This window comes from Macaca mulatta, chromosome 8, assembly GCF_049350105.2.
Source record: "Macaca mulatta isolate MMU2019108-1 chromosome 8, T2T-MMU8v2.0, whole genome shotgun sequence".
In the NCBI taxonomy this organism is placed as follows: domain Eukaryota; kingdom Metazoa; phylum Chordata; class Mammalia; order Primates; family Cercopithecidae; genus Macaca; species Macaca mulatta.
Window position 1 is genome coordinate 20963102 of NC_133413.1, and position 14873 is coordinate 20977974.

Below are 14873 nucleotides of genomic sequence, written 5' to 3' on the forward strand. Positions count from 1 at the left end.
ACATTGTCCACCCCCCTCACTGCATGCTCACTAACCCCCACATCCTGCCCTGCTGTTCACATGCCAAATCTGTCATGGGTGGATACCGAAGTTGTGAAAACACAGCACACTTTTCAAGGTCACTTGCAGAGGCATCCAAGACCAATCTCTTTTCATGTTTCATTAAACCAGGCAAATAAAACTTTTTAAATTCACATATGGTTTCAAAGATTGAGAAAATGAATCTCATTTGCATGCCTGGTATATGCCCAGGTTCAAAAAGGAAGTCAGTGTAATATCCTTTACCTTTTCCTGTCTTTTATTAAAACTTTTTTCCAGTGATGCCTTTATTGTGACAAGAAAATAAACATAAATGTATCATTTCCTCTTGTTATGATCAATACAACTATTTATGAAACACCTCCTGTTTCAGACAGTATATGAAGCACGTTTATGTACATAGTACCTAACCGTCACAAAACTTCTGCAAAGTCAACATTGACAGTCCTGTTTTATAGATGATGAAACTTCGAGAAGTTCGTTTTTGTTTGTTTGTTTGTTTGAGATGGAGTCTCACTCTCTCGCCCTGGCTAGAGTGCAGTGGGATAGTCTTGGCTCAATGCAACCTCTGTCTCCTAGGTTCAAGCAGTTCTCCTGCCTCAGCCTCCTGAGTAGCTGGGATTACAGGAATGTGCTACCACACCCAGCTAATTTTTGTATTTTTGGTAGAGATGGGGTTTCACCATGTTGGCCAGGCAGGTCTTTAACTCCAGACCTCAAACGATCCACCCACATGGGCCTCCCAAAGTGCTGGGATTACAGGCCTGAGCCACTGTGCCTGGCCGTGAAACTTAGGTAAGTTGAGTAATATATGCAAGATTATACCACCAATAGATGCCCAGTTCTGCTGGAGTTTACATTACTCTGCACTATCCAAAATATAACTTTTCCTCCAACAAATAACATGGCCAAACTGAAACGTAACTCTTTTGTCTTTCTGAAGTGGTTTATGCACCTTCTTGGATTCTCTAGTCAGAGTATTTCAGATATAATTGGGTCTCTTCTGGGCACCATGATTATTGTGAACATAACATATATTAGTGTGACGGGGTGTCCTTGGGGACTGGCAGCCAAAGGGTGCTTGCCACTAGAGTCAATGACTCAGACTCTGTTAGACTTTGGAATTCTCGTGTTTGCTGAATTGGTCTCCTTGTGATAACTTAAAATAATCATTTCAGTTTCTTTGTTTAAATTTCTCAATTGTAGAGTTTTGAATCTACCTCTCAGAAACCCTATATTAACTTTGTTAGTCAAATGATCATGAGAAAAGTATGTTAATATACGTGGTGAAAGTTCTATCAATATCTCACGTCAAAGGTGTATTACCCCCTTAAATTGAAAACTTGGAAAAATATATTTTGCATTAAATTAGTTCCTCTTCTGACTACAGAAAAGGAAAAAGTTTCTCCCACTTCCCCTAAAATCACATCACTTCTCTTTCATCTTGCGCGGTCTTTGAATACAAAGCCATAGACCGTCCAAAGCAATGCTGTCATGGCTGGTGCTGCCAGAGGTGCTTATCTGTGCTGCAGACCTGCTAAGCCTGTGACCCTTATGGGTTGAGAGGTCACATGTGCATCTGTTCCCTGAAGGCTTGTGTTCCCTGCCTCCCTTCTTCTGTCTTTCTGGCTAGTACTGGGCTAAGTGCTGCTTTTCCTTAGCAGTTCTTAGCCACACGGTGGTTTCGAAGGTTGTTCATTTCATTAAAAGCATCATATGCCACCCCGTCATTCCTTGACACCCTCTACCTTATCACTTAGAAGTTCTTTCATTGCCATCTGGTCATTTTTCACTATAAATACACAGACCCCTGTGCTTAGTGTTTAGGGATCCTCACTAAAATGGTCGTATATTGTGCATCACAGGAACTTGTCTATAATCTTTTTTTTTTTTTTTTTTTTTGAAGACGGAGTCTCGCTCTGTCACCCAGGCTGCAGTGCAGTGGTGCGAGATTTCAACTCACTGCAACCTCCGCCTCCCGGATTCTAAGCGATTCTCCTGCCTCAGCCTCCTGAGTGACTTGCTGGGATTATAAGCACCTGCTACCATGCCCAGCTAATTTTTATATTTTTAGTAGAGACAGGGTTTCACCATGTTGGCCAGCCTGATCTCGAACTCCTGACCTCAAGTGATCCACCCACCTCCGCCTCCCAAAATGCTGGGATTACAGGCATGAGCCACCGCGTCCAGCTTGTCTACTTTTTAGTAATCTGAAGACTGAAGTAGAAGGGGCTGAAAAACTCTCAGCAAGTGAATTTAACTTAGTTCTATATGAGAAGATCACTTCTGATTTCTGTAGTGGGAGAATGTGATACTTAGGGAGAGAACTATGGATCTACTCCGCTTGCTGGGGTAGCTAGAGGTCTACAGCCGCACCGTCCAGTGCAGTCACTACCAGCCACATGTGGCTCTTGATCATAGGAAATGAGGCTAGTCTGGATTGAGGTGTGCTATACGTGTAAACTACCAGATTTCAAAGATTTGGTAGAAGGAAAAGAAAATGCCACATTAATAATTGTATATTCCTTATATATGGAACAGATAATATTTTGTATATCTTGGGTAAAGTAAAATATTTAAATTAATTTCATCTGTTCCTTTTGATTTTTTTTTTTTTTGAGACAAGAGTCTCTTGCTCTGTCGCCCAGATTGGAGTACAGAGGCACAGTCTCAGCTCACTGCAACCTTTGCCTCCTGAATTCTAGCGATTCTCCTTTCTCAGCCTCCTGAGTACCTGGAATTACAGGTGTGCACCACCATGCCCGGCTAATTTTTGCATTATGAGTAGAGATGGGGTTTCACCATGTTGGCTAGGCTGGTCTCAAACTCCTGACCTCAGGTGATCCACCTGCCTCGGCCTCCCGAAGTGCTGGGATTACACGTGTGAGCCACTGCATCCGGCCTCCTTTTGATTTTTTCTAATGTGGCTACTAGAAAAGTGATAGTTACGGATATGGTACACGTTTCTGCAGTGCTATAATGGTAGCATCAGCCAGCATTCAGTACGCTTAACTGGGTATCAGACCCTGAGCATTGAGCTTAAGGATATTATCTCATTAAATAATCACAGCCACGCCTGAAGTGTGTGTTGCTATTCACATTTCACAGATGAGGAAAGTCAAGCTCAGAGACATTCATTAACTTGGCCAGGGCAAATAGTAAGTGACAGAGCTAGAATAGATCCTGGATCTGATTCTCCCAAAGCCTGCACTGTTAACAAATCAACTACATGTAGAGCTTAACTGGAGCTTAATGACAGTGACTTTTGTCTGAAGGTGACTTCACTGGAGCTTAATGACGGTGACTTTTATCTGAAGGTGCCTTGCACACATCTAAAACATGCTCGCACTGGGAATCTGCCACAGAGCCTTCTTCTTGGGTGATTTTATTGGGTAACACAAGGAGAAGACGCCTTCACTTAGCAGCGTGTTTCCCAGCACTTGTTTCATGGGGTCTGTGTCAAGTTGATGGAAACCTAATGCGATGGGCTGGGATCTGGTTGCTGTGCATGGTGCTGAAGTGGCTCCTCTGTGTGCCCTTGAAACAGACTTGGATTCATACAGCTTTGTTTGCTGCATTCTCATTATTTCCAAGGGGCAGATCCTTTATGCAAAGCCTTCCCTCCATTTTTGTGAAATAATGTTAAAGCCATTGGTTCGTGCCATTGACAGTGTCTGCCTCCCTGCCTTTCCCTCTTGAACTCACTGCTTGCAGTAGGGCTGGCAGCGCAAGGACGTCAGCTGCCGGATTCCATCCTTATCTTGATCAGTTCCTCAGCCGCCTCTGATCTAGATGATGTCTCTTGGTGTCTTTCTCTTGGAATTGCTGCTCAGTCATGAGCCTCTTGCTCTCTCCTGTTTTTTTTTTCTTCTCTGCCTGCTCCTTGAATGTCTGTATTTCCCAGGGGGTGCCTCACACTGCACTGGTGGTTTGTGATTTTGAGATGAGGCTGGGGGCTTATAGATGCCTTTGAAAGTTAACTGAAAGCTTAGAGCTAGGAAAATGCACAGAGACACCATTCTGTGTATAATCTCACAATGTTCACGATTCCCTGAAGCTCGTAGACTCTCAGGGGTTCACAGATCCTAGGGTAAGGTGAAAGTTCTTACTGTCTTCCTAGGGCAACTCTTCTAACCTTTAAAGGTGAAACATCACCTTTATGCCAGTGACTCTCACACCCAGATTGCCAAGCCGGACCTCTCACCGGAGTGTCGGTTGCCTGGTGAGCACCGTTCAGAAGACCTGTAAGCCGCACAAGCTTGATGCCAAACCCAATTCAGCAGCATCACTCCAGCTCTCCCCAGCATCTGCTGGTCCTGCCTTTTACTCTGTGTGATGATGAGTGGTACTGCTCTGTTCCCAGTCACCAAAACCAGAACTCCAGGAGCCACGCTGGTTCCTCCCTGACCCTCACCCACCCGCCGAGTCACTGATGTCTTGGATTTTGCTTCATCTGTCCCATTCCATAGCGATTTCCCACTACCAATATACTGGTCTGTTAGGATGTGCCAAGCATAAGTTTTGTATTCATATGATTTCATTTAATCCTCACAAGAATCTGGTCAGGTAAATTTTGCCCCCTTTATTGTTACAAATAAGGAAACATACTTAGAGACATAATTTGCGTGAGTCGGTGGTGGAGTTAGGATTTGAACTCAGGTCCACTTCAACTCCAAGTTTGTCCGAACTACGGGCCCTGCGCCTCACTTCTCTGCTCTCCCAACCCTGGGCTTTATAATTTAACTGGGAGACTTCCTAGCTGCGTGGTGAACATCTTTTTTGGGTAACACTGTCAGAACCCTTTCACCTTCCCTGAGCCGCAGGCTTCACTGATCTCCTCTCTATTTTCTAGTTCTTCCATCTGCTTTTCCAGTGGAGGTTCTCTCGTTTCTATGCCACCCCCTGCTTCCTTGGGCTGTAGTGCCGTGCAAGTTCCCCATCTTTCTTTCTGTCCTCGTCTCTAAGCATAAACATTTATTAAAATGTTTAAAAATTGAGTTTGATATTAATAACTTCAGGACTGTTACCTATGCTAACAAATGTAGGAAATAATGGGGAAAGCAACAGTTTGAATCGTTTCAGGAAGTTCTGATAGGAATCGGCCTTGGCCTTCATTAAAATGAATACAGGGCTAGACCTAGCGTTTTCATCACCCCGCTGCTCTGTGGCGCCAGGAAAGTACATGATGACGACTTTACATGCTCGTTTGCCCAGTGGGGTCCTGTGTGTGGTTGCCACCCCAGCGTCCCTTTTCAGTTGCTCCATTTTCACCCTCGAAAGCATTTCATTTTGGACTGTACGAGGTAAGCTGGCCGAAACAGGTCTTGCCATCACTCATGCAGAACGGTTTTGAATTCTGGTCTCAGTGTTTACTGGCTCTGAGATCTTGGGCAAGTTATTTAACTTCCTTGAGCCTCAACTTCCTCATTGTAAAATAGGTGAGTAATCACCTGAGCTGATATTTAGTGACTGATAGGGCCTGGGCATTAACCAGTTGGAAGGGATGTGGCCCCTGCCAGTCAGGCATTTGTCTTCTGGTTTCTGGGTCAGCTGAGGGGAACTGGGGTGTTCCAAAGGAGAGGCCAGAGGGAAGGCAGATCCACTTGGGACAATGTGGCCGTGGTTTCTGGGAGTCTGCCAGCATGGTAACAACCTTGGTGTTGGTGGGCACCTTGTTTCCATCAGCCCTGATGAGACGCCGCTGTAGTTAATAGGGAACATTGCTCCCACTGTCCCCTCTACCTCATAGGAGGCCCTGGTGTTGATTCTCTTTTGCGGCTATTGGCTCAGTCCTTGGTCTTCTCTTTGTGGGGATAAAGCACATGATTCTCCTTCGCTTTCTCTCTGTTCTCTCTCCCTGCATCGTGTGTGTGTGTGTGTGTGTGTGTGTCTGTGTGTGTGTGTATAGTATGTGTGACAATGTGTGTGTGTGCCTCTTCCCCCTCTCGCACATACATCTTTTACTATGATTGTCCTTCAGGTTGTATCCAGTGGGGGTGAAGACCAAGGGCTGACTCCGCAAAGGTGAGTCTTAGCCCTTGATCTCCACCTTAGCTGAGTCTAAGGCTGGCATTCACCGCCCCTGAGGAGCTAATCCACACTGATGCCCACGTCTCCCCCTCAGGCGCCCCTGTCGTACCCATCACCTGGGAATTAATCCAACACAACAGTGTTGTGAGTGGCATCACACTGCAGCCTAGGACTGGACCAAGCCCGGCCATCTCCTTGCCGGGGACATGTGTCACCCCGCTTTTATCTGATGTTTTTCAACACTGCCTAGTTATAGGAGGCCCCAGGGGGAAACGTCTCTCAGATCTTAGAGATTTCTCTGCAGAATGAAGTTGGATATATCTCTACTTGGCCGTCCCTTTGTGGTCTGGTTCTGAGCAGGACTGACCCGCCTTTCTAGAAAAGTTGGTTTTAGAAAAACTCTTCAAGAAACCCCCAAGATAGCAAACGTGAAGAGTCCTGCAGTGTATAAACATGATTCAAGGACTGGGAAGAAAAACCCTCTAATTAAACGGAAGTGCTATAAAAAGCTCCCTCCTTCGCTCACCTCTGATTAAAGAGTGCGTGTAATTTTAAGGTGAAGCAGACAGAAAATCCAGAAGGCCTGGGCGGTATTCAAGTAGAAACAGACACGCGCATGTCCCATTAGGCTCCCTGAAATGTACCCTAAGGAAGCACACTTAAGGAGGTACACTGCGTGCAGAAATGTGCTTCTGTGTATCTCCATTTTCAACTTCTCTTACCAGACTGGAGCTTCCCTCACCTCCTTGTCAACACTTTCTTCTTCGCCTGCACCTCCTTCTGTCCATCATTCCCTGGGCATCATCCTTGACATCCTTTCTCTCACCTCTTCCCACACCCCAAGTATACTCCCTGCCTGTGTTTCCCCCATTTAAATAAATCGTTCAGTTATCTGTGCTCTTCAAGTGCTCCTTCTGTTCCTCAGGTCTATGGAGCAGTGCCGGGAATGTAGCAGACACTCTGTAAATACTTGCTGAACCAATAACGGAATCCTCCTTTTCCTCTTCACAATAAACTCCAGAGCACGCGCTGACTGCCGGCACCAGTTCTCACCATCCCTTCCATCCCGCCTTTGTCGCCTGTCCCCACCAGTGTCCCTAGAATGAGTCTCTCTGAAGTCCGAGGCTGCCTGAGACTTTTCTCAGTCTGCATCATCCTCCCCTTCATCTCAGCAGAGCTTGACACTGCCCTGTCCCTTTCCTGTCTCAGCGACATGGCAGGACGTTCTCCCTGGTCTCCTCCGCTGTTTGGTTATTTGGGGCATCAGAAGCCTCCATTTTTCATTTGTTTATTGTCAGTCAGGACTGTCTTTTCCTTCCCCTTTCTTCCGCCCTCTGAATAAAGCACCTGCTTTTCCAAGGTTCTCTTGTTGGTTTCATTCCCTCTATGAGCTCATCTGTATCAGTGGCTTCAGTGACGCCATCTATAGAGTCATTCCCACGTCTACGTGGCTGATCTCGGCCTCACTTCTGGACTCCAGTTCTGGATTCTAGATGTCGATTGAATGTCCTCCTATGGATTTCTAGTAAGAGTAAAAGTGACATAGTCTACGCTTCCAAAACAGCTCATTTTTTTTTCTAACTCCTTAAGCAAATTAATTTTCTTGTCACTACTTCTGCCTGTCCCCTGCTGTGTTCCCAGTTAGTGAGTTTCAGGACTCTGGCATCATCTTTGAGTCCTTCCTTAAATCCAGTGGCCTGAACCTTCCTATATTCTTGAACACTGTCCTTTCCTATGCCTGCCCTGTTTAGGACCTGACTGCCTCACTCCTGGTCTTTTCACCCCTAGTCTCTCCCCATTCTCTCTCCAAATGCTGACTGAACACCCACCACGTGCCACCCTGGTCCGTCCTGTATATACCGAGATGCGAACAGAGCTTCCTCAATCACTTTCTGATCCTGGCACCATCTGCTCAGAAATATTCATGCGTTCTTCATTGGCCACCCAGATAAAGAATGTGGAAATGATACATTCTGAGCATTTGTTACCTAGCAGGCATGTGAAGTAGGACTTTCTTACCTCTGTTTATTATAGAAGGACTCAGGCTTGGAGACATAAATTGAGGTATGCATGGTCTCATAACTTGTCAAGGGTAAAACTGGGATCTTGCTATAGCTTTCTGGCTCAACTGCAGTACAGGGCCTAAATTTCAGTCCCTTAGCCAGGTGTGTGGGACCCTGTGCCACGTGGCCCTCTGCTCCCCTGTGTGATGGTCAGCCTATGCCACACATGTGCAGGTGACTTCTGGTGTCCCTCTCAGTCCTGGTGGAGACCCTCATTTCCTATTGCCCATGGCTGCCTGCTGATTCCCTTCTCTGTTCTTTTGTCACGCTGTTCTTTGCATCTAGTGTCAAACACACCCTTGCTCTCTGTCTAAATTCCATATCCATCCTCCCATACTCAGTACAAAGAACTTGTCTTATTTCTCCTCTGTCTTTCCAGAACAATCTCTCCATCCCCTGAATCGTCACTGGACTTAGTAGAAAATCCCCTGTGGTTATAATGTATGCTGCCCTGGCCCTGCAGGGACTTAATTCCTTTTTTTAAGCATTCCCGTAGCATCCTTTAGCACTGCACCCTACCACCTTTGGAAGTTCTAATAATTTTATAATTAGTTAAGTATCCATGTCTGCTTCCCATAACTAGAATGTTAGTTTCCTGAGGACAGGGACTGGGCTGTCTTGTCCTAAGTGTTCACCTGTGTGACACCTGTTTGGCTCTGTGTCCCCACCCAAATCTCATCTTGAATTATACTCCCCTAATTCCCACATGTTGTGGGAGGGACCTGGTGGGAGACAATTGAATCATGGGGGCAGTTTCCTCCATACTGTTCTCATGGTAGTGAATAAGTCTCATGAGATCTGATGGTTTTTATCAGGGGTTTCCACTTTTGCATCTTCCTCACTCTCTCTTTGCCTGCTGCCATCCATGTAAGACGTTACTTGCTCCTCCTTGCCTTCTGCCATGATTGTGATGCTTCCCCGGTCATGAAACTTTAAGTCCAATTAAACCTCTTTCTTTTGTAAATTGCCCAGTCTTGGGTATGTCTTTCTCAGCAATGTGAAAATGGACTAATACACTGTGTCTACCTCAGTGCCTGACACGTATCAGATCTGTGATGAAAATTCATCAAATGAATCACCTAATGTCTTGCTCCTTCTCTTGCAGACTCTAGGTTACTTGCAGGAGAATGGGCACATCTCTTTCATCCCTTTCCTTCCTGTATCACCTGCAGCATCTAGCTCTACATCTTGCTAATAGCAAAAACTCATTTTCTGGCTTGTAGAATGAACTACATTGAAGGCCTTGAGAGTCATCTCCTCATCTGGTGTGAAGCCAAGGGTATCCCAGCTAACACTCATTATACTAGAACAAGTTCCCCCTCCTCCTACAGCTTCAGGGAGTTCCATGGAACCACTTGAAGCTCCTCCAGTATCTCTGCTCTCTGAGTTTATTGAAGAGCTCTTAGAGGTGAGGAGTCAGCACAGAGACCATTGTCAGTGCCACTCTGTCAAGAGCCCATTTTTCAGCATCTCGCTAACTCTGACATTTCACATCTCATTCTCTTTCTTCTTGCCAAGAGCCACTATTTCTTTATGGTCACCATGTTCCCTCTGTTCCCTCCTTTAAAGCTTTCTTGACTCTGCTCCTCTCATTTGCTCTCTTCTTGGTGTTTGGCTTTGAAGCCCCAACTGTTCACATGCAGTTCTAGGGTATCTCTCCCCACCTATAGCCATGCCCCTTTTCCCTAAGAGTTCCTGCCCTGCCTGTAGGCTGTGGCTTCTCTGGAGGCTGTTCTGGGCTGTCCTAGCTGAGCTGCTGGAATCCCTCTGCTCATCCTTTTTCTTCCCCTGGCACAGTGCCACCTGCCATCCTTTCTGGGCATCTTCCTCTTGCTGTCAAAAAAAAAAAAAAAAAAATACCGACAGAGAACTACTTAGGTGAAGGCTGAGAGGCTGACACCATAAAAATATTATTAGTTGGCCTGAGAGAGTGTAATAAAGGGAGTTTTATGAGGTATGACAGCTTTCTAAAGTTAATGAACCATCTGGCATTACGTCAAACAGACAACGAGCTTGCCAGGAGCTGGCACTGGTGCCCAGCCCCATTTGAGCATGGAGGGATTGACCTTCCCCTCCTTACCTGGCAGCCACATTCGCTGTTTCTCCACAGTGAACTCAGTAAATGGGAATTCTTGGGTAGTGCAGAGTCTGAGTCTATTCCCTCTGCCCAGTATCTCTGTTTAGAACATACTGCAGGAGTATCCATTGTACCAAGAAGGGTAGAAAGGGTCAAAAGAAAGCACAAGCCTGGCTTTGAGCAGCCTGCTTTGGTAATGTATCCCGAGGCCACAGTACAAAAGTCAACAATACATTGGACAGAAGACACCTTAATTGGAAACTTCCTTTGACTTAGTGTGAGAGGACAAGACACAATCCCAGTGTGGATGTTTCGCTCATCAAACAGGGCCCAGCACATGCACCAGCCAGGTGCCCTCTTCCATGCAGTCAGCACCACTGCCAGTTTGGGGTCTTGACTAGAGGTCCACCTTTGGCCCACAGTTGCCCTGGGTAGGCCTGACAGACTCAGGGATGATCTCTGTTGGCCTCTCCTAGGTATGCTCCACCTGCCTCCGGTTTAAGGGAGCATGACCCATGTGGCCGCATTTCAAGAGCACTAGGGTGTAATCTAACCTGTGAGGCCAATTGTAAACAAGGGTTATTTAAGTAGCTTCACCAAGTATCACACTACCTGGTCGTATTATCTTCTCACAGGCTGGTGTGAATCTCTGAGGCAGCCATATAAGTAAATAATAGGCTAGCAATGATAGCAGTTAACCTCTATTGAACTCCTATTATGTGGCAGGCACTGGGGGAAGAACTTGGCACAGGAACCTGCCTACCCACAGCAACCCTAGGTAGTAGATACTGGTATTCCCATTTTGCAGATGAGGAAATTGAGTCTAAAGAGTTTAAATAAGTTGTCCAAGTCACATAGCTCATAAGTGGCAGGGCTAGGATTTGAACTCAAGCTGGTCTGAATCTAAAATGCCTCTTTATCTGAGGCAAGAGGATTGCTTGAAGCCAAAGTTTGAGACCAGCCTGGGCAACAAAGCAAAGCCCTGTCTCTACAAAAAATTTTAAAAATTAGCTGGGCATGGTAGTGCATGCCTTAGTCCTAACTACTATGATCTCACCTCTGCACTCCAGCCTGAGTGACAGAGTAATACACTATTTCTAAAATAAAATAATAAATACAAATAAAATACAATAAAAATAAAAGTAAAATAAAATGATAAAACCTGCTTTTTACCCACCAGTGAAGCTTGTGAACATAGTACAAATACCACACCCTTGAGCAGCTATGGAATTCTGGGTTACAGGGAGATTGTTAGATTTAAGAGATTATGGTGTGAAGTGCTAGCTCTGTTACCCTAAAGGATAATGCAAACAATGAATGATTTCTTTCCATTTCAGTTTCTTCATTTATAAAATAGGCATGTGCCGCCGGGTGCAGTGGCTCACATCTGTAATCCCAGTACTTTGGGAGACTGAGGTGGGTGGATCACGAGGTCAGGAGTTCAAGACCAGCCTGGCCAAGATGGTGAAACCCTGTCTCTACCAAAAATACAAAAATTAGCCAGGTGTGGTAGCAGGTACCTGTAATCCCAGCTGCTTGGGAGGCTGAGGCAGGGAATTGCTTGAACCCAGAAGGCGGAGGTTGCAATGAGCCAAGATCATGCCACCTGACTCCAGCCTGGGCAATAGAGCGAGATTGTGTCAAAAAAAAAAAAAAAAAAAAAAAAAAGCACGTGCAAAAAACATACCCCTAATATTTTTAAAACAAATATTTTCACTGAAGCTGCCTTTCACTGCCACCACTGCCATTGCCACCTACAGATGTTCCTGAGCAGTTGGAAGTTCCTTGTCTCATCTAATATTAGGGTCTTTGAAAATATATATATATATTAGATGAGAATATAGGGAAATAGTAATCTATGACTAAAGTTATTTGTCCAATCTGAATTTTTTGTTTGTGTGTTTGTTTGCAGAGAATGGCAAATCCGTTCATTGGAAGCTGGGAGCCGATGAGGAAGTCTGGGTGTGGGTGATGGGCGAACACCATCTAGATAAACCCTATGATGTGCTCTGTGATGAAATTATTGCTGAGAGGGCCCGGCTGAAGGCAGAACAGGAGGCAGAAGAGCTCAGGTATGCGATCTGCAAACCAACCAGAGACTTAAAGACTCTCCAGACGTTAGAAAACATTGCAAACACGCCCCTTGTTCCCAGTATCTGGTGGGAGAGTGGGGTTGGGTTGGAGGGTCACGAAAGTCATTTTGGATCTCTTTGGAAGGTTGACTTAGGTTTTTGGTCTAAAGACCTTTTGGATCTCTTTAGAAGGTTGATTTAGGCTTTTGGTCTCAAGTCTTTGATAGCACTAAAGACCTCATGAAAGTCTTTAGTGCTGTCAAATCCGCTGCTTCCTCTGCCTGCTTGTCGTTCCAGTTTTGATCTGTATGAGTGTGTGAGTTCCCCAGTGATCACCCGTGGCTGCACTAGAGTCATGTGAGAGCAGTGCAGGCCGACGCAGCTGAGTATCTGGAACATATGTGAGAAATGCAGTGACTGTGCAAGCTTCAGGTCTTTCAAGGAGATCACTCAGATACAGGCGGCTGGATAATCAGGCTCTTTAGGTGCCTACACAGTGCAAGGTACTGGGAATTCAAAGAGAAACAGGGAGCTTCCAGTCTAGGAGGAGAAGTAGACAGATGCACAGCTCACTACGGGCAGTGCAGGCTGTGATTTGGCTATAATGAAGGTATAAACAGAGTTTACCAAGCATAGGTGGGAACCTATCATTCCCATCCACAGACGAGGTAAAATCTGAACCAAACCTTGAAAGGAGTGGTTTTCTAGCTACAGAAGGCCAAGAAGGAAAGTGCAGGCAGAGGGCTTAACCAAGGCCCCTAGACTTGACTACGAATGGTTCTTTGGGGAATGATGAGGTCTTCTGAGCATTTGGAATACCCTTGGGCAACTGCTTCAGAGGCCAGATTTGGGAGTTTGGACCTTATTCTGTGGACAGTGAGGGTTTTCAATAGAGAAGTGATATCAACTGCAGATGTAGGAAGGTAACTCGGAGGGAAACTGAGGCAGGTGATGGCACTCCTCTGCTGGGTAGCTGGGGTGCTCTGGGTGTCCTTCTCTGGCTCTGCACAGTGATGTTGACAGCATTACTCTGAGATGCTGAAGTGGAAATTGGGACAGACATGAGGACCACAGTTTAGTTCCCAAGGGCTAGGGATGCAAAGCCGACTCTGTGGCACAATGGATGGTGCATTGGACTTTCAAGGGCTGGGATGCTGCCCACTAGTGCCTGTAACTTTAAAACTATCAATGGACATATGAAGATAAAGGAATTATTTAATGATCGATTGGAAGGAGATGGTATGTTCTAATAGGTTAACTTGTAAACCAGGAGTTGGGCAGACCAGGATGCAGATTTTGGCTATACCACTATGTGGTCTTGGGTGAATTACAAAATTTCTTGGAGCTCTTATAACAAAGTGAGGATGACAATGCCTTCCTCATAGGGTTGTGATGAGGATGAAGTTAACGTCTTTACACTGAGGGAAACTGAGGCAGGTGATGGCACAGGGCCCAGCATGTTAGAAGCACTCAGTAAGTGGTGTCTGTTACTGGTTCTCACGTAATTTGAATGTCAACATCTGCTTTGTAAAAGCTCTTCCTGTTGAAGAATGGTTTTTGAGAATGTTACTTTTGTCTCTCTTCAGAAAAACTCACTCTGAAGAATTCACCAATAGCTTGAAAACAAAATCACAGTACCATGATCTGCAGCCTCCAGATAACCAGCAGCCTAAAGACATCTGCAAGACAGTGACAGAGACGGAGGAATTGGAGCAAGGATCTAGCCCATCCCCAACCCTGGAGGACGAGAAAATCCGAGTGAGTCCTTCCTGTCTGTAGGTGTGCGGAATTTCATCACGGGGGAGAAAAAGCTACTGAGGCCACTGAGACCACTGTGGCCGAGTGTCAGGATCCTCCACTGGCTTTGCTGGGAGAAATTCCTCCTAACTTTAAGGTCCTCTTGCTCATGTCCCTTGGGGGATTTACCTTCCCTGCTACTTCGTGAAAAATAAAGCACCCCTATTTCGTGAGACTGAAAGTACCAGGCGAGAACGCTAGGAATGCAACTTGGCATTTTAAGATATTTTCAGGTTCTCCCCATTGCTGCCCCATTATAGGTCTTCCGTTACAGCAGAGGTTGGCAAACATTTTCTGTAAAGTGCAACATAATAAATGGTTTAGGCTTTATGGGCCATGCCGTCTTTCTCACAGCTATACACAAATGAATGATCATGGCTGTGTTCCAATAAAACTTTATTTTCAAGGACAGGCAGAGGGGCAGATCTGGCCTGTTCACGATATAGATTACTTTCTACCGAGTCTCCACCTTTTTGTTGCCGACTCTAAGTATCAGTGCTCGTTTGGCTTCGTTGGCTCTGCCTGTGACTGTGGGGACAGTTACTTCCCCAACATAATGAAATTTTATACTCAGAATTGGTATGAATTCTCTTATGGTTCAGGTGGTTTAAAAAACTCAAACATAATTTGCTGGTTGGATTATAGTTTGGGAGAACAATACAACTATATTATGAAGTACCTTATTCTGCCAGGAATTTAATTACAACTGAGAATTAACAGGGATTTACAGTTGTTTGATTTCCATTCGTGTCTCCAGCCCTGCAGCACTGGTTGTGTGTGCTTTTGACTTCTTTG

At 45.4% G+C, this 14873-nt stretch overlaps 1 protein-coding gene across 6 annotated transcripts in view; it reads left to right on the forward strand.

The window, feature by feature from the left end:
• SH2D4A (SH2 domain containing 4A) overlaps positions 1–14873 on the forward strand; it is an 83634-nt gene that overhangs the window by 7526 nt on the left and 61235 nt on the right. For all 6 annotated transcript variants that reach the window (XM_015144873.3, XM_077943122.1, XM_077943124.1 and 3 more), the window contains 2 exons: positions 12122–12281; positions 13868–14039. In XM_015144873.3, coding sequence (XP_015000359.3) covers positions 12122–12281; positions 13868–14039 — 332 coding nt within the window. The remainder of the gene's footprint in view (positions 1–12121; positions 12282–13867; positions 14040–14873) is intronic.